Source organism: Littorina saxatilis, linkage group LG16 (assembly GCF_037325665.1).
Source record: "Littorina saxatilis isolate snail1 linkage group LG16, US_GU_Lsax_2.0, whole genome shotgun sequence".
NCBI classification, from domain to species: domain Eukaryota; kingdom Metazoa; phylum Mollusca; class Gastropoda; order Littorinimorpha; family Littorinidae; genus Littorina; species Littorina saxatilis.
In genome coordinates, this window is record NC_090260.1 from 13,433,887 (window position 1) to 13,458,522 (window position 24,636).

Below are 24,636 nucleotides of genomic sequence, written 5' to 3' on the forward strand. Positions count from 1 at the left end.
AAAGAAAAAAAAATGAGCATATCTAATTGTTAAATACACTTAGTTTGACCAAAATAAATACAAACATGACACTACAAACTGCTTCACTTACCATTGTGCTTTCTCAAACAAGATCACTCATTTTTGTCAGGTTTCAGTGGCCATTTTAAGTTGTATTTTCAATGGAAAATAATCAAAAACAAAATAACCATCAACAGAAAAAATAATCTGTAAAATGATATTAATTCTTTATTCTCTCTTTAATCACAATACAACAACATTAACAACCAGAAGAAAACAGTTCTTTGCAAAAAAAAATCCAGAAAGTGGCTACCATTCATTTTGTACTTTTTGCTCAGTATTGTGCCTGACCTCACATGCGTCTTGTTTCATTTGACAGGTCTAATTTAAATCATGCCTCATAATCATGGTCAAAAGGGAAATCAGTAAAGTGGTTGGTAAAGACATTAATTTGTGTGTTTTTTTCTTTACATTCAGTCAGTCATATGTTTATAGATAGACTGCGTTATGGGGTACATGTGTGTGTGTCTGTCTGTCTGTGTGTGCCTGCCTGTATGCGTGCTTGTGTCTGTGTGCATGTGCTCGCAAGCACGCTCAAATATGCATTACAACACTCTTCGCCTTTTGTGTCAATTGTGTGGTCCCTCGCTTACATTCAAACATGAACAAACAAATGTTCAACAAATCAAATCTGTATTAAAAATCAATACTTGATATCACAGTGTGTGTTCGTAAGTTGTAAAATCTGAGGAGAAAAATGTACACATTCAAAGGGAAGAGAAAATACCGCAAAACACCAATAAAATGGATCAATGTTCAGCTGTAGCTTGCACATAACGCAAGTGACATTTGAGATTCTCTATCACTCTAGCGTGTTAGCAGGAAATGAATTTAGTGTTACACTCTTGAGTTGGTAGCACATTTCTTCAAATGTCATTGAGGTCTTTAAGTATTTCAAATGTTCTAAAGTTTTCAATTACCGTATTTGACGGATTACAAGACGCACCGTTTTATAAGCCGCACCCCCGACTTTTGACAAAAACATTGGGACGAGCCACGTATAGGCCGCGTCACTATATTAGCCGCCGTCGAAAAAAATATAATCAGATCGTGTCAATCAATCAAAACAACCAGGCAAACAAAAGTACGGTATTTGGCGAAATCGGCTCCGAGAAAAAACAAGTGAAACAAAGAAGAAAAGTGAAAAAGTTTGAAGAAAAATATCACACACACACAATTTGTAACCAACACACACATGTAGTCCCGCCCGGAATAAGCTTTTTTGGGATGATTTACGACTTTTGCGCACATTTCGAGCAGATGAAAACACAACATGGCGGCTCTCGCTCCTCCAACTATCGCGAGACACAAAAAAACGGAATCTCGCACACGCGAGATCCTGATACATCCGGTGTTTCTCTGTACGCTATCTTGTCACAACGACTTGTAGACAAACGAAGATTCGCGAAAGAAAGAGAAAAGCGCCGAGTCTTGAGTAGAGAGCTAATAAAGTACCAGTAATCGCTAATCGAGCGAAATGAAAATCCGCGGCGACTTCCATTATGTGAATGCTATTCAAGTTTAGGTAACATTTTAGCCGCATCTTTTTATAAGCCGCAATGCGATTTTTTTGTGTTAAAAGTCGCGGCTTGTAGTCCGTCAAATACGGTAACAAATTAGGAAGGTAACTCGATCGTTTCCCAACAAAACAAAAACTTGATTTGCATTTTTTTCTTTCATATTTTCTTTCATTAGTGGTTCCTTGACATAGAATTCAGAAAACTCCTGTGTGATGGTTCTTGGAGCAAATTCCTTAATTTATGTGAGATCGTCTTCTTCTTCTTGTTCTTCTGTGTTCGTGGGCTGAAACTCTCACGTACACTCGTGTTTTTGCATGAGTGGAATTTTACGTGTATGACCGTTTTTACCCCGCCATTTAGGCCAGAGAAAGCATGCTGGGTATTTTCGTGTCCAACGACCTCTGACATGGATTACAGGATCTTTTCCGTGCGCACTTGGTCTTGTGCTTGCGTGTACACACGGGGGGTGTTCGGACACCGATGAGAGTCTGCACACAAAGTTGACTCTGAGAAATAAATCTCTCGCCTAACGTGGGGACGAACTCACGCTGACAGCGGCCAACTGGATACAAATCCAGCGCGCTACCGACTGAGCTACATCCCCGCCCGGTTTGTCTTCACCGAAAACAGCTGCATCTGAATTCAAATTCACTCAAAGTCAAGACTAAAATTGTTTATTGTCCTTATAAAAATTTAAAAAAATTGCTATGCAGTGTCCGGTGGTTACAGACATAAAATACATCACATTAACTCAAAATTAAGAATTGCACTAAAAAACAAACAACAATTGACATCTCAAATTGCTAAGCACTCATGGCAATCACACACACACACACATGGCACACACACACACACACACACACAAACGGCACACACACAAACACACACACACACTCTCTCTCTCTCTCTTTCTTAGTTAAACTTAAAACCAATGACATATCCTCAGATTAAAGTGCATAAAAAAACACACCAGCATGACAGAAAAGTTCATGAATAAATAACACATGTGGACGTATCAAAATGTACTGACCGAGAGCATACACCTTCCTTCCAACTCAGACTGATGCTCATATTATGTGACCCTCCACCACGAAATGAGTCGCATGTCACCTCGCGCGGTTCTGCGCTAGGCTGAATAAAAGTCCGGGGAGTGTCTGGTAACAGTGTGAGGGTCACCTTAGTCATAGGCTTATAACTCAAACAGTTTTCGCTCTTTTCTAAAACGGGTTTCACCACTGGATAGAGCATAAAAAACACTTGAGATGAATGTTAGTTAGCTAGTTAGCTGTTGCTTTTCGGGTCCAGCGGACCATAATAGGCCAAATCAGGACCCCTTGAGATGAATGTAAAAATATGAAAATCATGCAAAGGTGGCATGCGACTCATTCCGTGGTGGAGGGTCACATATCAGAAACCATTTTGTGACAAATTCGAAGTTTGAGTTCCTTCCTTCCTTCTCTTTTCATTCATGTTGATGAGTTTTGTTGTTGTTTTAGTTATTGTTGTTGTCATATTGAAATCTTCATCCAAAACAGCTGCCTCTGAGAGCAGGAAGCCAGTTTGTGACAAATTCAAAGTTGGAATTCCTTTATTCCCTCCTTCCCGTTCGGTTCATGTATGTGTTGTTATTGAGGTCTAAATCCAAAACAACTGCATGCCTCTAACAGCTAGAAGCCAGTTCGCCACAAATTCCTTTCATCTTTCTTTCCTTTTCATCTAAATTTGGTTTTTGCTGTTGTTGTTGTTGTTGTTGTTAAAATCTTCATTCAAAACAGCTGCCTCTAATAGCAAGAAGCCAGTTTGTGACAAATTCAAAGTCAGAATTCCTTCATTCTTTCCTTCCTTCCCTTTTCATCAATGTTGATGTTGTCGTTGCATGTTGTTGTTGTTGTTGAAATCTTCATTCCAAACAGCTGCCTCTGATAGCAAGAAGCCAGTTTGTGACAAATTCAAAGTCTGAATTCCTGCATTCCTTCCTTCCTTCCCATTTCATCAATGCTGTTGTTGTCGTTGTGATTGTTGTTATTAAAGTCTTCATCCAAAACAGCTGCCTCTAACAGCCAGAAGCCAGTTTGTCACAAACTCATAGTCAGGGTTTTCCGGCAGACGAAACAATCGGTTGGCCAGCTGATGGCGAAGTGTGTCGTACTCTGACGTCGCCTTGCTCAGAAGGCTCTCCCTTGACAGCTCGCCCTACAAGAAATAAAATGAATTAATACTGCGAAAAGAAAAAGGATTTATCAAATAACCAAAGGGAAGTAAGCGCTCGGATGAGACGAAAAACCGAGGTCCCTTCGTGTACACTACATTGGGGTGTGCACGTTAAAGATCCCACGATTGACAAAAGGGTCTTTCCTGGCAAAATTGTATAGGCATAGATAAAAATGTCCACCAAAATACCCGTGTGACTTGGAATAATAGGCCGTGAAAAGTAGGATATGCGCCGAAATGGCTGCGATCTGCTGGCCGATGTGAATGCGTGATGTATTGTGTAAAAAATTCCATCTCACACGGCATAAATAAATCCCTGCGCCTTGAATATGTGCGCGATATAAATTGCATAAAATTAAAATAAAATAGAACTGTACCCACGGAATACGCGCGATATAAGCTTCATATTGATTGATTGATTGATTGATTGATACGTCGCCATGTAAATAGCGCTCTGCCTCATTTCTTTAAGAATGTCTTTTTTAAAAAGGATATCGTTAAATCTACTTTTTGTCCTGCCAGAATAAATGCTGAAATGAGAATCAGAACTTAAGGAATCAATTTAGCTCTCACTTGTCATCTATATTTTAAGCGCTTATGTCCCTTTGTTTCTCCGAACAAGAAATTTACATCTGTTAGAGTTGGGGGAGTTGAGTTTTCATCTCTCAGCTTCTAATAATTATTTGTCATTTATGTATACTGTTTCTTCACTCTCAGCATGTATCAGTGGAAGAGTATTCTTGTATAATGTAACTGATTGAGGGCCCCAAAATCAAGGTAACTGTGATCGTGAAAGCTAAAATATCCCTTCCCGTGATCGTGATGATACCACCCCCCCCCCCCCCCCCCCCCTTTGGGGCCCTCTAACTGATTGCCCGAAGCACAACAATAATCATCTTTGAACGCAAAGCCATTCAAACAGGATGAGATTTTAGAGCTAATTCTTCTTCTTCTGCGTTCGTGGGCTGAAACTCCCACGTACACTCGTGTTTTTTGCACGAGTGGAATATTACGTGTATGACCGTTTTTTACCCCGCCGTTTAGGCAGCCATACGCCGTTTTCGGAGGAAGCATGCTGGGTATTTTCGTGTTCTATAACCCACCGAACTCTGACATGGATTACAGGATCTTTTTCGTGCGCACTTGGTCTTGTGCTTGCGTGTACACACGGGGGTGTTCGGACACCGAGGAGAGTCTGCACACAAAGTTGACTCTGAGAAATAAATCTCTCACCGAACATGGAGACGAACTCACGCTGACAGCGGCCAACTGGATACAAATCCAGCGCGCTACCGACTGAGCTACATCCCCGCCCCAGAGCTAATTTTTTAGCACTACAAATACTGCTATGGGCACGCAAAGGTTCCCAAGAGTATACAAGGAGACAGCAGCCGCCAGACCCCATCACAAACACAACTCTACAATTCACAGGTGTGCGCGATGTAGAAGATACCTCCAGCTATAAAAAGCTGGCCCTCCTCGCCAGCAGACAACTACAGAGTCTGCTGTGAAGGGTGACGCAGTAGTCTCCCTGTCATTAATATATTTATCAAACTTTCAATCTGTAATCCTATCTTGTCTTCTTGAGTCTTATTTTGAAACTTCAGCAGTCACTTTTTTTCTTCTTTTTTCTATACAGTGACACCTCCCTTTTAAGACCTCCAAAACTCTGACCGGCACGGTTGGCCTAGTGGTAAGGCGTCCGCCCCGTGATCGGGAGGTCGTGGGTTCGAACCCCGGCCGGGTCATACCTAAGACTTTAAAATTGGCAATCTAGTGGCTGCTCCGCCTGGCGTCTGGCAATATGGGGTTAGTGCTAGGACTGGTTGGTCCGGTGTCAGAATAATGTGACTGGGTGAGACATGAAGCCTGTGCTGCGACTTCTGTCTTGTGTGTGGCGCACGTTATATGTCAAAGCAGCACCGCCCTGATATGGCCCTTCGTGGTCGGCTGGGCGTTAAGCAAGCAAACAAACAAACAAACAAAACACCAAAACTCTGAGAAAATAAGGTCTTAAAAAGGGGTACAGACTTGGGAACCCCTGTTTTCCACTTGGAGTATTCTCAAACAAACTGGCTGTATTTTCAGAAAAATGAGCGTACGTACTCCACACAGCATTTGAACATCCATGATTCAAACATGCTTCACTGACACGCGTCCGTCGCACCGTTCATTAAGTTAACCAAAACATTTAAAACACATGCTTCTTTCAATGTTTACTGACAAAAACTGTAATCATGTGTCAAAATACTGGATCGGCTTCGGGATGGGCTTGTGAAGAAAAGTAGTCCGGGAATTTTTCTCGTCGTATTTTTTTTCCACAGACCGTACTGATCGTATTCTAGACAATCATGCTTACAAAATACGGCAAAATCGTTTGGGTTCCCAGGTCTGGGGGTAGTATTAAAATGGAGGTTAAACAGAAACTCTGGAAAAGCAAGGTTTTAATAAGGAGGGAGCCTTAAATCGGGGGGGGGGGGGGGGAGGGGGGTGAGAGGGGGTCTTAAAAGGGCGATTCCACTGTAATAGGCGCAGGAATCCACTTGCCTCCAGCTTCTTGGTGCGGACATCCATGATGAAATCCCTGACAGGGCCCGTCACTCTCACAGGGGGCGCTTCGCCCGCCAGCATGTGACGTGTACAGGCCATCTTGTGGAAAATCTGCACACAGAGTTGATCATCAGGCAATCAGACTTAACTTAACTATTCCGGGATCCTGGAGGTTGGATGTGGGGGGATGAGGTTGATACTCTGTGTGTGTGTGTGTGTGTGTGTGTGTGTGTGTGTATGTGTGTGTGTGAGTGTGTGTGTGCGTGCATGCGTGCGTGCGTGCGTGCGTGTGTGCGTGCGTGCGTGTGTAAGTGTAAGAGTGTTAATTTTCTCATTCTTTTTTAAATTTATTTATTTTGACATGTTTATTTCTTAAGCTATGTTTTCTACTGCATGTTTTCACAAGGTGGACGTGTACATTTTTTTTTAAATGGGGTTTTCTTTTATTTTTATAACTTCTATGATGGGCATTTTAATGCTGCATGTTTTGCCTTTTTGTGAATTGTCACAGACAATGAGCGCTTCTGGGGTGATAACGCGAGACAACTCCTGTGATCTTCACGCGAGGTTCCGCCTGTTACCATTGTCTTTTGACCGCATAAAATGCCCGACTTACACACGAACTGTTACCAAAGCGACATGCTATTTGGGACCAATGCACGGTTTTTTCCTTTCTCGTGTGATCTTGCCGCGAGGTTCCGCCTGTTACCAGCCGAAAGAAAGAAGGGGCATAACCTCACCAGAACCGCCCATTGAGTAACAGACCTGATAAAAGAGCTTTCTCTCGCGTCCAGTGTCTTTGAGTTTGTGACTGTGTATCATGGTGAAGTTGTTCTTGATCAGGCCCAGGTACTGCTGGATGCCCAGCTCCGTCACAAACTTCTCCTTGTTGTCGTACAGTTGCTGTCACAAACACAACACACACAAAATGCCATTACATGCAATAAACCACCCTGCAATACAGTGGAACCCCCCTTTTAAGACCCCCCAATTTAAGACTCCCTCCTTTATAAGACCTTGTTTTTTCAGACTTTCTGTTCATAACCTCTGTAAAATTACCCCCATTTTAAGACTCCCTCCTTTTTACATGGGTGTTACTGGGAAAAATCAAAAAACCTGAAAGGCAGGGGTCCAAAATGCTCAAGTTTGAAAGAAAGTTTCTGGACACCGACGAAACCAAATCCTAATAAGCAAGATGGCGGCAAATCCAAGGGAGCGAACCGAGAAAGCACGCGAACCGGTGTCAAAAGTCTGATCGGAACCGCTGCTCGTTATTTCAACTTAGCGAAACGAAGCTTTTTTTTTTTTTTTTTTTTTTTTGAAAATCCGGAAAACCGGAATTTCCGGCTTCAGATTTTGTCAAAAACCGGAAATCCAGCAAAACCCGGAAGAGTAACACCCATGTTTTTAAGACCCAATTTTCTCAGATTTGTGAAGGTCGTAAAAGGAGGTTCCATTGTATACCCCAGTCTCAAGCTCCTCCTTCTCGCTGTGCAGTTGCTGTCACAAACACAACACACACCAAACGCAATATAGAGCTTAAACAATGACCGCAGAGCACACGAGTGAATTACCAAGCGGCTGCAAATACCCACGAGGGTTTATTTTCCAGTAATCAACAAGTTGTCGTCATTGTTTAAGTTATTTATACAACGAACAACACGAGTCGAACATGCAGTCATGCAGACGACATTTTGTAGGCAATTTCATTTCAGCCTAATCACTCAGAGTGTCAAATGCGCGTCATTCAAATAGTCCCCTCGATTCTGACACAAACTTTACTTGTGAGGGTAGTAAAAGTCGAACTTCCGTTTAGCTAACGATTTGATCTGAATTTCGATTTCAATGATTGGGATTTCACCGAATTAACTCCAGTGGAATCAAGGGACATGTTTGTGAGAGAGAGAGAGAGAGAGAGAGAGAGAGAGAGAGAGAGAGAGAGAGAGAGAGAGAGAGAGAGAGAGAGAGAGAGAGAGAGAGAGAGAGAGAGAGAGATCGCGACAGACAGTGATTCAAGGCGCACAACTCTAGTACACTGTCAGATACCGCGCTGAATCGCCGTTTTTGAGAGAGCGATCGAGACAGACAGTGATTCAAGGCGCACAACTCTAGTACACTGTCAGATACCGCGCTGAATCGCCGTTTTTGAGAGAGCGATCGAGACAGACAGTGATTCAAGGCGCACAACTCTAGTACACTGTCAGACACCGCACTGAATCGCCGTTTTTTTGGTGCCGGTGCAGCAGCCGGGTCATCAAAAATGTCCCTTGATTCCACTAGAGTTAATTCGGTGAAATCCCAATCATTGAAATCGAAATTCAGATCAAAACTGTCGCTCGCAGCAGCCATTGTTGTTACAGTTTGAGTCAACGTTGTATTCTTCCGCAACAGGGTCCAATCGTCTGGGTTTCAAATGATGTCATGTTCTAAAAATAAATTCTAGTATTGATTATTTTTTAGCCCTCTTTATTCAAACTTCGAATAATCCACGTGTGATTTTTGGGTGTAAAGTAGTTCGTTCTAATTTTTCACTTCTCTAAAAATAATCAACTAGATTTAATCCACTCCTCAGTTGCATTACAGGAGTTGTATAAAAAGACTTAAACCATGGTTCAATATAACTCTGTCACAAGCTTCTCCTTCTTGCTGTGGGTATGTTTGGATGTGTCTTGGAGTAAGGTTTCACTGTACAAGAAAACCGTTTGGTCAAGATCGTCACAAATATTTACCTGCCACAGTGGACTAACATACTCGTGGTCGCCCTGGTACACCAGCTGAAAGCAGACAGCAAGGATACACATGAACGTCAAACATTGATAGAGGAGCTCCCCAATGCAGTCGCACAGAAGAGCAAGTCACAATAATGATGTGCAAAGAGCAAACGTTGCACTGTGGGTGTGTGGGTGTGTGTGTGTGTGTGTGTGTGTGTGTGTGTGTGTGTGCGTGCGTGTGTGTGTGTCAGTGTGTGTGTGTGTCTGTGTCTGTGTCTGTGTCTGTCTGTCTGTCTGTCTGTGTTTTCATGATCAGCTATTCTGTAATTTTCTGGAAATAGCTCTACGCACGCACACACACACACACACACACACACACACACACACACACACACGCACACACACGCACACACACACACACACACACACACACAATCTGCACTTCCCTCAATTGTTTAAGATGCTCGCCTCTAGAATGACGACGCTCCCTTTCAGCAACATCTCACACAGCAGTCTGGCTTCGTACGCTCCGTACTCCAACTGTTTCTCTGGTCCTCGGCTCTCAAAGCACTCGGAGGGACGACTACTGGCGCTCAGCACTGACTGGAACACAGCACAAACATTTAATAATACAGTGCTATAGTTCTCTGGAGGCTCTCAAAGCACTGACTCACTGGATTATATCAAACATCTCTCTCTCTCTCTCTCTCTCTCTCTCTCTCTCTCTCTCTCTCTCTCTCTGTCTCTCTCTCTCTCTCAGACTCTCTCTATCTCTCTCTCAGACTCTCTGTCTCTTTCTCTCTCTCAGAATCTCTGTCTGTCTGTCTCTCTCTCTTTTCATCAGTATTGTAATCTGCATGTTATGTTATGCTCCGGCCTTACTTGTAGGCGAACGGTATGTTATATGTGGTGTCCCTGTACACGACCACATAGTCTGTGTCGCTGTCAGGAGTGGACAGACCATACATATAGCTGCCGGCACGCGCCACAGTTTCACGTCTTGTACATATATATCTCTCCATTGTCCTACCTGAGTTTTGTCCCTGTACATCTATATCTCTCTATTGTCCTACCTGAGTTTTGTCCCTGTACATCTATATCTCTCTATTGTTATACCTGAGTTTTGTCCCTGTACATCTATATCTCTCTATTGTCCTACCTGAGAGGTGTCCCTGTACATCTATATGGCGGGGATATAGCTCAGTCGGTAGCGCGCTGGATTTGTATCCAGTTGGCCGCTGTCAGCGTGAGTTCGTCCCCACGTTCGGCGAGAGATTTATTTCTCAGAGTCAACTTTGTGTGCAGACTCTCCTCGGTGTCCGAACACCCCCGTGTGTACACGCAAGCACAAGACCAAGTGCGCACGAAAAAGATCCTGTAATCCATGTCAGAGTTCGGTGGGTTATAGAAACACGAAAATACCTAGCATGCTTCCTCCAAAAACGGCGTATGGCTGCCTAAACGGCGGGGTAAAAAACGGTCATACACGTAAAATTCCACTCGTGCAAAAAACACGAGTGTACGTGGGAGTTTCAGCCCACGAACGCAGAAGAAGAAGAAGAAGTACATCTATATCTCTATTGTCGTACCTGAGAGGTGTCCCTGTACACAACCACATAGTCCGTGTCGCTGTCAGGAGTGGACAGGCCGTACATGTAGCTGCCGGCACGCGCCACAAGCAGGACTTGGTCGGGCGTCAACTTGGTCAGCGGCCCCCCGATCTCCAGCATCAGCTGCAGTAGGCGTGAGTGACCGTCTGCCACACCTGCACAACCAGGTGAGAATAGGCCATGTTCATCAATTAAGTCTTCCCCTGCGTTCATAGGATGAATTAACCCCTAAATTATTCATATGTGTATGAACAGTTTTTACCCTGCCATTTGGTGAGCCATACCTTGCAGGTCTTGTGCTTGCATGTACACAGGAAGGGGGATTAGCCTTTAGCTTATACGTTGACCTGGGAAAATCTCTACCCTTATTCATCAAGGCGCGACCAGGATCTGCACCAGCAACCTTTTTCATTGGCGGCCGTTGTCTTATCCACAAGGCAATTGAGCCAGTATGATGTTCATTAATAACTCCATCAGGATTTCCAAGCGGTGTGGAAGAGCTGCACCTGACTTTTGGGTGACAAACAATAACACAGGGTCGATCAGTTCAAACCATGGTCGCAGCGAATAACTGACTCTGATGTGTATGATATTGCAATGCCTGTTCAATATGATGTCTTCTTCTTTCAAAAATGTGCACATCGGAGCCACGATTCCCTGGCAATGACCGGCAGTGATCACTAAACACGCGTGTCAGCTATCACTCAGGCCAGGGATCATTGCCGCAACAATTCATAAACTCTGATGTGTATGTTTTTGAAAGAATTGGGGTCATGTCGAGCCAACATTGCATAATACACACATCAGAGTTAGCTGATCGCTTGGATCGTGGTACTATTAACTGGTTGATCACATGTTATTGTCTGTCACTCTAAAGAGGGACGCAATTTTTCCACAAGACTTGAAAATCATGGCAGAGTTATTTCCGGAAAATGTCTGTCAACTTAGGATGAACCTTAATTACTGCAACGTGTCAACTTACAAATAAAAGAAAAAGTGATAACTGTAAGACTAAGGAGCAAACCGCAACATAAACTGTTGTGTGTGTGTGTGTGTATATATGTGTGTGTGTGTGTGTGAGTGTGTGTGTGTGTGTGCGTGTGTGTGTGTGTGTGTGTGTGTGTGTGTGTATGTGTGTGTATGTGTGTGTGTATGTGTGTGTGTGTGTGTGTGTGTGTGCTAATTACCTTTGACAGGGTCCAGTGTTCTGCCTTGCAGTCTCGTTGCCATCATCCACTCCCCCACCACAGCAACCACAGCTGTACATCATTGGGAACAAAAGAATGAGTCAGCAAAATGCTTCAAACTCTCACCACAAGCCATGCAAATGTGAAGGACAATTCAAGACAGAAAGACAGACAGACAAACAGACACATAAACACACACAACACACACACAAACCACACACAGACAGACAGACAGACAGACAGACAGACAGACAGACACATAAACACACACATAAACACACACAACACACACACAAACCACACACAGACAGACACACAAATATACACACACACACACACACACACAAAAAGACACACACACACACACAAACACAAAAAGACACACACACACGCACATACACACCCCCCCCCCCACACACACACACACACACACCATAATTTAGTGACTTGCTCGCTCAACCCAGCATTTCAAATCATCACAATATTAGGAGGTATCCCACCTCTGGGCAAGCTAAACAGTTTTTATGGAGTCCTGACAAAAATTCTAAGGGTATAATGCATACTTGTGATGGAACTTTAGAGTTCATGGAATCCCAAACTATGCATATTGTTTTCAAAATGAACAGTTTATTATATAAACTTTGAAGAAAGAACTTTTAAAATCCATGCGTTAAGCAATGATCCATAATTGCTTTGGAATCAAACGCAGGCAATTTTAAATAACATAATCAGTCCAGAATATTCTTGAAAGACGTACCTTTCTGATCGCTGAACTTGGTCTGTTTCATCCGTCCTCTGAGGGCATCATGCCATGAGCACAGGCACGCGAAAATATCTTGCTTTGACACGTCTGGATCCTGGAAGCAAAATAATACATTGATAAGAAATCATCATGAACACTGAGAGCCAAATCAGTCAAATGGCATCATTAAACACCAACTTATTGCTACATCTAAGGCTTGGACTTCTTTGAGGACCTGGTTTTCTCAGCTTTTTCCACTGCAGCATATGTTGATATGACTGGTATTTCCATCTTTTTTAACTTTGTCAAGACATAATTACAGTACACAGTCATAGCCAGTGTTTTTCCTAGCCTCATATCCAAAATCAGAGAGACAGTGCTAACTTTCCAAAATTCAGAATAAAAAAACAAGAATGGCAGGTTATTGAACGTTTAATTATGAACAAAAATGTACCGTTTTGTTTTGTCAATAATTAAACGTTCCATTAACATTGTGTTTTCAACCATTCATGCTTTTTGATTCAGAAGACAAAAGGTCAGTTGGACCTTAATAGGAAATATGTATTTGGTCTAAATGTCGTGCTTTACCTGCTTGGTAGGAAAATTGATGGTCAGAAGACTTTTTACATATTAAAACTATCGGACGGCCGAGCAGCCAGGACTCAGGCCAATGTGTCAAATCAATGACCGAAGACTTAAGGACTGAGGACAACACTGCATGGCAATCAAACAGATCTTAAGCTTGACCTGACGGGCTTTATAGTCAACGGATGCAGCTGCCTGTCACTGTACTGTGAAGAGTATATCAATCAATCAATCAATCAATGAGTCTTATATCGCGCATATTCCGTGGGTACAGTTCTAGGCGCTCTGCAGTGATGCCGTGTGAGATGAAATTTTATACGGCCAGTAGATTGCAGCCATTTCGGCGCATATTTACCTTTCACGGCCTATTATTCCAAGTCACACGGGTATAGGTAGACAATTATTAACTGTGCCTAAGCAATTTTGCCAGGAAAGACCCTTTTGTCAATCGTGGGATCTTTAACGTGCACACCCAATGTAGTGTACACGGGGGGAGGTTCGGACACCGACGAGAGTCTGCACACAAAGTTGACTCTGTGAAATAAATTTCCGCCGAACCTGGGATCGAACTCACGCTGACAGCGGCCAACTGAATACAAATCCAGCGCGCTACCAACTGAGCTATATCCCCGCATCTGACCGCCAATGTAAGTGCAGTGGCATGGTGGTAAGAGGTCGGCCTCCAAATCGGGAGGTCGTGAGTTCGAATCCCAGTCGCTGCCACCTGGTGGGTTAAGAGTGGAGATTTTTCCGATCTCTCAGGTCAACTTATGTGCAGACCTGCTAGTGACTTAACCCCCTTCGTGTGTACATGCACGCAAGCACAAGACCAAGTGCGCACGGAAAAGATCCTGTAATCCATGTCGGAGTTCGGTGGGTTACGGAAACATGAAAATACCCAGCATGCCTACTCAACGAAAGCGGAGTGAGCTCACTATGCTCTCAGAGTATAGTGTGGGGAACCCAAATGGGCAAACGAGCTCACACGTCACCAGACAATTCTGGAACTCTGAAGAAGAAGAAGAAGTAAGCACAATGATTTATGCAAGAAATGTCACACCATACATCAAAAGCACTGATCTTATACAATGCTTAAAGAGAGATATCTCAGACAAAGACAAAGAGATTTACCCAGTTATGCCATAAATGGCAAACCGTACAAAAGCACTGACCTTATACAATGCTTTCAGTTTTTCCAATGCTTGGAGGGCCGTCTCAGGCAGAGAAGAAGGGTGTAAGCCATTGGTGACAGGTGGGCGGTTGTCATGGTGATTGTGGGCGTGATTCAAAAGCCTGGGAAACAAGAACACAGAAAATAATGAAACTATTTTTTTCACTTTCTGATCCAAAGCAGGGGTGTCTACTTCACACTTGGTACTTACAAGGAACTTTACCGTAAATCAAACATATTCTCCTGGGACAATGCAAGGACACTTGTCGGCATTCACCTTTATTTTCAGATGTTTTTAATTTGAGTTGTTCACATGAAAAAGATATACTGTATATAAAAACATACAAAGGAATAAAAACAATTCCAAGAGAAACTGAACCTGCACCTGAAAGCTTCACAGATTTCAGCCAGAGTAGCGCTTTCTTTCAGTTTCATGCCGCCATTTTGTCTTTTCTTTGCCACACTGCCCATTGCTTGACCGCAGCACGCCTCTTGGAAGGGACGCAACCCTGAAACATATTGTACAAATACAAGTTAAAATAGTTTGCAGTTACAAGCACACAACAGCACACACAGTCATAGACTCTCTTGCACACACTCACATATAAATGCAAACACACACATACACGCAGGCATGCACAAACAGCACAACCCCCCCACCCCCTCCACAAACACATGCACCTAAACACACACACATGCACCTAAACACAAACACATGCACCTAAACACACACACATGCACCTAAACACAAACACATGCACCTAAACACACACACATGCACTTTACCAACTTTTCTCCCCTCCAAACACACACACACACACCTGTCACTGTATTAACAGAGAGTTGATCGCGAAGATGCTGCCACTCGTCAGAAGAGTAGACCAGAGCGTCTTTGTCGCAAAACGCTGTTTCCACATATCGTGTCCGCCCCTTCACCAAAAATCGCCCGAAGTGAAACAACTCTACCACTGAAAGCCAGCCCTGAAATTGAAAAACACAGTTATAATATTAATCAAAACAAGAAAAGTGTGTTATAGAACATCAAATTATTATTATAGGCAAAGCAAAACACCTAAGAAACAGAGGACGTTTAACTATAAGAAATAAAAAAGTGTAAGAATTTGCATACAGAAGCTTCTTTGCCTATTCACTTTCACTTAACATATTAGTCTAGTTACGAATCGTTTTCAAGTAAAGCATTGTAGGTCATTCTGATAATCATCGGACCACACTATCGCTCATGGTCTCTCTGACAGGATGTATAATTACTGCGCAGAATCTATCAAAACAAGAATACAGAGTTTATCTCCCAACTGAGACAAAAGTGATTGCAGATTGGCCGACTTCAACAGTGATCTCCGTTCTGTTCTTCAGTTATGATAAAGACATCGTTCTAAGGTTAAAACAAGTCGAAATGTTGAGACTGCTGTGGGAAGGAGACCATGATATTGTTGCATCACTCCCAACTGGTTACGGAAAAAAGTATCGTCTGCTTCGTAGCCAAAGTTGATTATCACGTGACACTTTTGCCATAGTTAGAGTTGTTTAAACAGTAAATACACCCGCGAAAGATAGCTCGCTTGAAACTGTCTTACGATATAATCAATTCCTTTGTAATCTAAAAATTACACAACACCATGAAAAATCATTATCGACGATCGCGAATCTGCTTATATCAATAACTCAGTACGAAAAGCTCTAAATATGTCAAAAATCGATTTCTTACCCACAGAAAGAAAACCAAGGCATCCTGTCAGGGTTAAATGAGACCCGAAGGGAGGTAACTCATTTTGACCTGAGTTCAGGATGATTGTATAGGTGTGTCTAAATTAAAGCAGAGTAAATGTTCCTTGCATTTATCAATGTCAAATTAGCTAGATTATCCAGAAGACTTCTCATATGTGACCCTCCACCACGAAATGAGTCGCATGTCACCTTTGCATGATATTCATATTTTTACATTTTCCTAAAGGGATTTTTATGCTCTATCCAGTGGTGAAACCCGTTTTAGAAAAGAGCGAAGAGAGTTATAAGCCTGTGACTAAGGTGACCCTCACACTGTTATCAAACACTCCCCGGACTTATATTAAGCCTAGCGCAGAACCGCGCGAGGTGACATGCGACTCATTTCGTGGTGGAGGGTCACATATTTTCATTACAGTGGTACCTGCGATGTAGGTCCCCTCTGCTTAGAGGACACCTTCCATGAAAGGACACCTTCTGTTGTCCCTTTGTCTATTATCTCTCCTAAAATACACCTGTCATGAAAGGACACCTGCAATGTAGGGACACTTTGGGTTGGTCCCAAGGGTGTCCTTTCGTCACAGGTACCACTGTACAACTCTACCTTCAAGGTATTCCCGGTGTAGTGTCAATACTCCACCCCAAAACACCCAACTGTGTACCTCTTGGGGCAGTTTGAGACATTTTTATACCCACAGTAAATGGGAGATGTATAGCTTTCACTCTGTCAGCCTGTCCGTCCTGCTGTCCGCACTCAGATCTCTGGTGTTTATGTGCGGATTGAGCTGAACTTGGCATGCACCTTGGTAGTGAAGGACACACAGTCATACCTTGCTTTAAGAGGGAATATGCCGTCGACATTTTTTCTTATTTAATGTGTGCAGTAATATGCCTTCACGAGCTATAGCAGATCTAAAAACAAAGAGACTGCCAACGTTCCAAAATTCAGAATAAAAAAACAAGAAAGGTAGGTTGTTGGAACAAAACAATACATTCCCATAATTATGTGAATGTATAATATATTCTTATATATATATATATATATATATATATATATATGTAGTGGAGGAGTGGAAAGGTAGTAGATACACGAAGCCCAAGTCCAAGCGTCTTGCTTCAACTTTTTATTCAAGAAAACAATGCAAGGAAACGTAGAGGCCGAAGGCGAAACCCGTAGACAGCAAAGCAAGTGTAGTGTCGTGTTCAGCTGCTAGGAGCGAATGCATGCTTATGCCGGTGTCCGGCTTATACTTATAGCCCCGGCGCGGACTGCACAGAAAGCACCGTCCGGCGGTGATGAAAATCGGACTGAATACGGCCAGAAACACGGAATCTGTGTTTCTTACACATGCTTTACCCTACGTTATTTAAACAAATACATAACCAATCCTAACAAACAATACATCAAATTAAAGCTACGACCTTTAGCTTTCTATTGCAATAGATCACATTTCGGAAAAACTTATATTTATTTAGTAGGATGCAAAAACAATGGTCCTAGTGAAGGCACTGAACCAACTTCAGTGCGGAAAATTACAAAACTCTCTAAACTGGAATAATGGACAAACTCATAAATCATACAGATAAAAAGAAGAACCCTAGACAAACATCATGATATGCGTTACTTGGGGGAAAATTATACATTGACTTAGTACGAAGCGGTAAAGTCCGAAAGTAAATGGAATCGGCTAAATTCCTGCGCGAGTACCTGTCTGCATAAATTAGCAATCTTTGCAGAGAAACCAAGCATCACTCATTACAACCAAATCCTTATAAACAAACTAAAATCATATGCAACATAGGTACGGGATATGTAATAGTGATACAAAAATGACAAAACAATGATTGAAAAGACAAAGATGAGTTTGTGAGAATCAATTTCTCTCGACACTACATGAAAACCGGTCAAGGTCAAAGTGACGCTTTGGTCAGTTCGAAGCATTATCGTAAATAACACAATAATATGCAGCCATCCAGCCTAATCAGTGACTTCTATGCAAACCTAAATATAATTAGGACCGTATGAAAGATAAAAGGGACTTTGATTGATAGAAGTTAGGTAGATATATAGAGAAAGGTATTTTATTAGAATTTGCGCCGGCAATGGTGCGCGCGCAGCATCGTATCGTCTGCTATGGGGTGGGTGATCCTGTTTGTACTGTACACAAGGCTGTTTCGCTATGCGATGATTAGAGTGTTTAGGGTAGCGAAGTGCACTTGGCTACATATATATATATTCAATATATACATTCATATGTGAATGTATTGTTTTGTCAATAACAAACGTTCCAACAGCCTACCTTTCTTGTTTTTTGAGCGAGAGCAGATCCAAACTAAGATAACCTTAATTGCTTTAATGTTGATTATGTCCCCTGAATAAATCACAAAGCAGCAAATCGAGGGGGGGGGGGGGGGGGGGGGGGGAATTTTCCAGACCAATAACAACAGGGTCAGCAGTTGTTTAGATGACGGGTGAGATACATGCAAAACCATTACTCCTCCTCACCAGATCCACGACACCGCCCGCCTCCTTTGTTTGAAGATTGGCCGGTGAGAAGAACTGACGATCGTCGTTCATGACGACCACGAGAAGCATGTTGTGCTTGGCCTGCTCTCCCCTTTCCTTCTGTGTGGCCGCATACCAAGGGCAGGTCAGCACTACTCCCGCCACTATCTTCTTACATCTGTCTGCCACAGCAACACAGGGGTCAATGAATACATTATCAACAAAAGCAGTAAGAAAGAAAAACAAGAGGCGAAGCCTTCAAGGCTCACGTAAGAAATCGACAAACAGTAACACAAACTCAATCACTCTATCACACATACACACACACACACAGTAAGCGTAGGTGAAACTGTGCAAGAAAGGGAGACCCTGGATCTGCCAATTAGTCTCGGCCCGCTCACAATAACAATGACCGAGACTTTCAGTAATTCCTTTGCGTCCAACCCTCTTACGTCATAATATGACGTCTTCAAATAGTTTCTATCACACACGTCAAACACTTTTGACCGAGACGTAATCTTCTTATGCGAGCTTTATCCATAGACTCGGAAATGTTAAAGTTTCTATCACACACACACGCACGCACGCACGCACAGACAGACAAAGTTTATCATCGCATAGGCTACACTTACGTGAGCCAAAAACAAGAGAGAAAGAACGAAAATTCTGGTCATGAAAAAACACAGAATAAATGAAAGAATAAATACAAAGGAACAAAGAAAAAAAAGAAGGAAGAAAAAAAGAATAAAATAAAAAAGCTCCTTCACAGTCGAGTCATAATACAGGGTGATGTTTAGTGTTGTTGTTGTTGCTGTTGTTGTTGTTGTTGGGTTTTTTTCAGAGTTATTTTTTTACACATGTTGGCTGCAATTAGAGCGCTTACTTCCCTTTGTTTATTCATATATGACTAAGTGCCAAAAGGTGCTCACAGAACAGAAGACGACTTTGTTTTACAATAAAAATGTTTCTAAAAACGTGTGTCTGCTGAAAATTGGTGTGTGTGTGGATGAATGTGCGAAGAGATAGTGGACATAATTTCGTGTGTCTGACTTGAACGGTTTTGAAGTTATCTTTGTTTAAAGTCAAAAATAACGCCAAAACCGGCCATCTGAAAAAGGACATCGTGATACCTCGTGTTTTGAATATGCCACAGAAAAATAACAAGAAGCACAAATGAATTGCATTTAGTTTGATTGAATGCCTGAAACATCGCTTTACAGACGAGACCAAACGTCAAATCTAAATCTCGAGAGAATTTTTTTTTTTTCGATAACCGAATTTTAAGGTGTCGCACGCAAGATGATTCGTCATCACGGCATACATTTTTCAATCGCAGATATTTACTAAATTTCTTTTTCAAAAACTCTGGAATTGATGTCGACACGTCAAGCGATAACGGTGTATCAAACTGCTGTCTTTCAAGTAATCCAGCAAAGACTGCAGAACTTTTGAACAGCATTTTTGAAAACGATTTGAAAATTTCGTCATATCTTGCGTGCGACAAAATGTTCGGTAATTAACGGTTATTTTCTTTTAAAAACAAAATTTACATGTACAAAGATCTACTTCATTTACGGAACCACGTGACACATTCTGTGTTCAAAATTTGTGAAGAAATCACGAACCACGATTGCGCTATCAAGTGTTGAAATTATGTCGTCAACATCTTTTCAGATCTTGCGTGCGACACCTTCTTGCGTTCAACATAAAATGTCACTACCTTATCGAGTTTAATGGGTAAAACTAACTATTTGTTGTCTTAGTTTAATCTTCTTAATTAAAAGCGTAATAAAACCGAACTTCTAAGATGAATTTTAATTGAGATTAGCGAAAGAGCGGGCACGCAAGTCGACCTTAAAGTAAAAGAATGATAACACGAGCGTTTGTCGTGTTGTCTTGCGTGCAACACATTGTCCAAAAAGGAAAATGTATATTTTTCTCAGACGTTTTTTAAGTTGAAACCTTGAAACTTCACACACATTTGGGGTTTAATCGCCCCCATGCATGGTAAAAGTCTTGTTGACCCTTGTCAGATTTCAAGGTCACGGCTGGGTCACATGTGGTTCAGAAAACGGATGAAACATATTTTTTCAGAGATTTTTGAAGCTAGAACCTTCAAACTTCAAACAACGCTTTTGCTTAATGATTGTTCAACATGGAGAATTCAAGGTTGATCCTTGAGAAATGTGAAGGTCATAGCAGGGTCTCGTGTGGGTAAAAATGAGATTGTTCGGACACTGCATGTAGCATGGAACGACAAAACATACTGAGTCATGTCATATTTCAGATATCAGTACATTTACAAATGGACAACACCAGCAAACATGAACCAAGTCTGGTCGACCTTAGTCAAATGTCAAGGTCAAAGTGGCGTTATGGTTTGGGTAAAAAAAAAAGGAAATTGTATTGAACTTCAATTTATATAAAACCAAAGTCTGCTTGATCTGTTTTAAGATTTAAGGTCAAATCTGTTATTTGAGGTCAAATCAAATAGAAATTTGTTGATGCTTAAATCTTTGAAACTTCCAACAGGTTTGAGGTTTGACAACTTCTGGACTTTGAAATCTGGTATGGTTGATCCTGGTAATATTAATTAGTCAAAACATCAAGATCAACAATTATAAAATAAGCACTTTCACCAATGTCAAGTGAGCAATAGCAGCAAACGTGAGTCTTATAAAGATTATCACTTTTTGTGTGACCTCAACTTGACCCCTCTGAATGCTCTCAATCATGGAAATTGACCACACTTTGATTATAACCAAACAACATCAAAACTTTGGAATGTGTGAAGTTTCAAAGGTGTTGCTTAAAAGGCGTTCGTGAAAATGACAATTGTATGTGTCTGACTTCAATGCGACCCCGCTGCGACCTTGACGTTTGATTTTATCAACCAGACTTTCATCATGTGTGAATGACTTCAAACACTATAAAACTAGTTGAAGAAATTGACAATTTTTCAAAGTTTAAGCCAGATGGCACTGCTGTGACCTTGAAATTTGACAAACATTAACCAGGCGGTCACCTTTTTTAGAAAATATCCTTAAAGGATCTTTAACCTTACTGTGACCTTGGAATTTGATGAGGTTTAATTTAACTTGCGTAGTGTGCCAAGTTTCAAGGCCCTAGCTTCAAAAACATATGAGAAAACCTCATTGAAAAATGTATATGTTTGACCTCAACGCGACCCTGCTGTGACCTTGACTTTTTCAACCAGACTTTAATCGTGTGTGAACATTATACACTAGAACTGTGTGTATTTTCAAAGCTCGTGCTATAAACGCGCTGAATAAATTGAAAATATTCCACATTTGGACCAGATGTGACCCCGCTGTGACCTTGAACTTTGACAAAGATTAACCAGCAGGTCACTTTTAATGAGGTTTTATAAAAATGCTGAAAGTATGTGAAGTATGTAAAGTCTAACTGATCTAGTATTAAAACATGTAAGACGTGACAACGACAATTTTCCAGTTTGCAAAGGAAATTTAACCTCGCTGTGACCTTGAAATTCAATGTTGTTTAATGTGATGTGCACCATACCTGGAGGTCATTATACTTTGGTTGTGTGCCAAGTTTCAAAGCCCTAGCTTTAAAAACGTGCGAGATAACCTTAATGCTATGACTCAGTGCCGTTTTGAATGATATAACGAACAAAATTATCGTTATTTGTAAAATCATTTGGGTAAATTTATCTTTTCTTTTCGTAATTGGGTTCCAGCATCTGTTGTCTTAACAAAAATCACAATATCAGTCGTGTTTGTCAACTTTTATTTTTTAGCCCCTTTGTCCGCTTTTCGTGCGCACCTTTTGGCACTTAGTCATACACATGTATCAGATGTTTCAGATTAATGAAATTCTTCTTCTTCTTCTTCTTCTTCTGCGTTCGATGTTTATTATCGTGGAAGCGTAGACAGCCGATTTTCTCCCCACGCCAAGTTGGCTGCTGTCTTCCGTCTTCGGTGGTTGAGGTTCTTACTCAGGGTTGCCTCCTCCCCAAGAGTAGCTGCCTTGCTGGGCTGTCGAGTCCACTCTACCCGGGTTTGTTGTCGAAGTTTTCCGTCTCGTAGCCTTTGCCTTTCCCAAGGCGCACACAAGGCAGTGCGGGTTTTGAAATCGGAGTTGTTCTTCTCCTGGATGAGCGACCATCCAAGGTTGACGAGCCCCATCTGCCCGAAGCAGCTGGTTTTAAGGCGCCAGGGACCCGCCTGCATCCCTTCTCCTGTTAGTCGAAGACAGGGCCCGCCACGTGAAGGCCAGGAGCTGGATTTGACTGTCAGAGGTGTTTGGAGACACGAAGCCATATGGAGCATTTCTTGGGAAGTAGGCGCTTATCTCTACTTCCACCCCGGCATAACAGTCCTTGGGCCCCAGATTAATAAAATAAAAATAGAGGTCGACAGAAGACAACAAAATTGAGTCATATATTCCCAAATCTAAAATATTATAAGATGTTTGGTGGCTTGTTGACAGACCAGCTTTTTTTTTGTCCGAGGGGACCATATCGTCTTTTGTTTCATCTTTATCAACCAAGGCCAAAGGCCAAAGTGTTAGGGTGACTGCAGGAAAAATTAGGGTTGGTCGGGTAACCCAAAACCAACTTTTATTTTTTGCCTTACCCGCAAGAGCCTGGTCTATAAGCATGAAAAATCGCTGGCGTGCTTCGTCGGTGATGGAGGAAGGGACGTGCATGAGCAGTAATTGTTTGAGCTCCAGCAACGGTTGTTCGTTGATGCTGAGCGGAACAAAAGTGTCATGGCTGCCTTCCACCAGCGCCTTTACCTCCCTCAGCTGGTCTAACGCTGAGCGAATCTTTTCTTTCACTGCAACAAGAGCAAGAGATCAAAATGTAATAATGACTTACATTTACAATAAAACCTGTTTTACAGATTTTTTGTGATAATTAGGCTCACTTGTGCCTACCCTCCACCTACCCACCCCTCCTTCCCTCAGAGGTTTTCTGTTCCTCAATCTACAGCTGTTAATTAATTCACTTAAAACTTCTAATTCTAGAGAGTACTGAGTATAGAGGAAACGAAGGATCGATGGCCAAATCTTGGCCCGATCGCAAGGGGTGAGTAAAAAATCCGCCGCGCTAGTAAAAAACGCCGGCTGGCCAGTGAACATTCTGGTCAAATTAACAACTTTTGGTTGTTTCATCGAGTGTTACTTTCAAAGCTATATAAACACTGCATATATGTAAAAACTTCTGTCGTCTGCAAAATCATCGCCATGTTCTAGTGAATCAAAAACGAGGCTCCTGTGCGTGTCACCACTGTTTTAATTGTGTGAGACATCTAACACTCATAATTTGTTGTGTGGTTTATACCAGACCAGCGAAATTTCTGGCGGGCTTGTGACTTTCTTGAAGTTACTCGATAGCTTGTCTGGCGAGTTAAAATGTTGAGATTTGGCCATCCCTGAAAACATATTGTTCATGTCTTCACGGCCAAAGTATTAGATGTTATGGAAATTACAAGGGAAAAGTTGTACGTCGTGTATTTAACAGACAAAATTGCTTCTAGCATACAGTTTCGTCATTACAATGATAATCATTCTATCATCAAATGATCAATCATTCAATGGCAATGCATACTGGTAGTGGTAATGGTACCTACACATGAGATTCCTCTCGGTGTCTGAAAAGCTTCTCGCTGTAAGGTGAAGTCGCTCCATTGCTTGGACAGATGCCGTCGCGTCGGATTCTCCTTCCAACTCCATATTTTAATCAGCAGTCGTTTAATCACAGCTTCCTCAACTCCAAATGCAACCAGTTTCCGTACCATTGCACAACTGGACAGAGGAAAGCGAAATCCCAAAGCGACGTCACTCTCATGTTTTTAATTTGCTTAGAATAACTTCCCTTGCAACAATCCGCAGATTTACAATCCCTTTAAAACATACTTCGAATGAAGATATTATATCATTTCTTGTGCAAAAGTCACCATCAGTATCAGTGCATTTACTAGCAAGGCTTTTTTGATAGTTTTTATGATTTTAACACCACAGCCAAGTAAATTATAACACGTAATCGTAGCAG

General features: G+C 41.9%; 1 protein-coding gene across 1 annotated transcript; it reads right to left on the reverse strand.

Annotated features, from left to right (window-relative positions):
• Positions 1–676: 676 nt before the first annotated feature.
• LOC138950444 (uncharacterized) lies at positions 677–24,436 on the reverse strand. Its single transcript, XM_070322177.1, has 14 exons — positions 24,215–24,436; positions 23,216–23,419; positions 18,597–18,778; positions 15,169–15,328; positions 14,733–14,856; positions 14,349–14,469; positions 12,607–12,706; positions 11,850–11,921; positions 10,642–10,817; positions 9,521–9,655; positions 9,071–9,115; positions 7,107–7,244; positions 6,339–6,452; positions 677–3,773 (listed from the first exon to the last, which is right to left on the reverse strand). Exons 1-14 carry the CDS (start codon positions 24,315–24,317, stop codon positions 3,615–3,617), a joined length of 1,833 nt encoding a protein of 610 aa, XP_070178278.1. The 5' UTR covers positions 24,318–24,436; the 3' UTR covers positions 677–3,614.
• Positions 24,437–24,636: the final 200 nt, after the last annotated feature.

Coding starts and splice junctions, on each gene's coding strand:
- LOC138950444 (XM_070322177.1), bottom strand. CDS start 24,317: ATGGAGTTGGAAGGAGAATCCGACGCGACGGCATCTGTCCAAGCAATG. Junction 12,707..14,348: donor AACTGAAAGCATTGTATAAG/GTCAGTGCTTTT, acceptor TTTTGCTTCCAG/GATCCAGACGTGTCAAAGCA. Junction 9,656..10,641: donor TGTACAGGGACACCTCTCAG/GTACGACAATAG, acceptor GCTGTGTTCCAG/TCAGTGCTGAGCGCCAGTAG.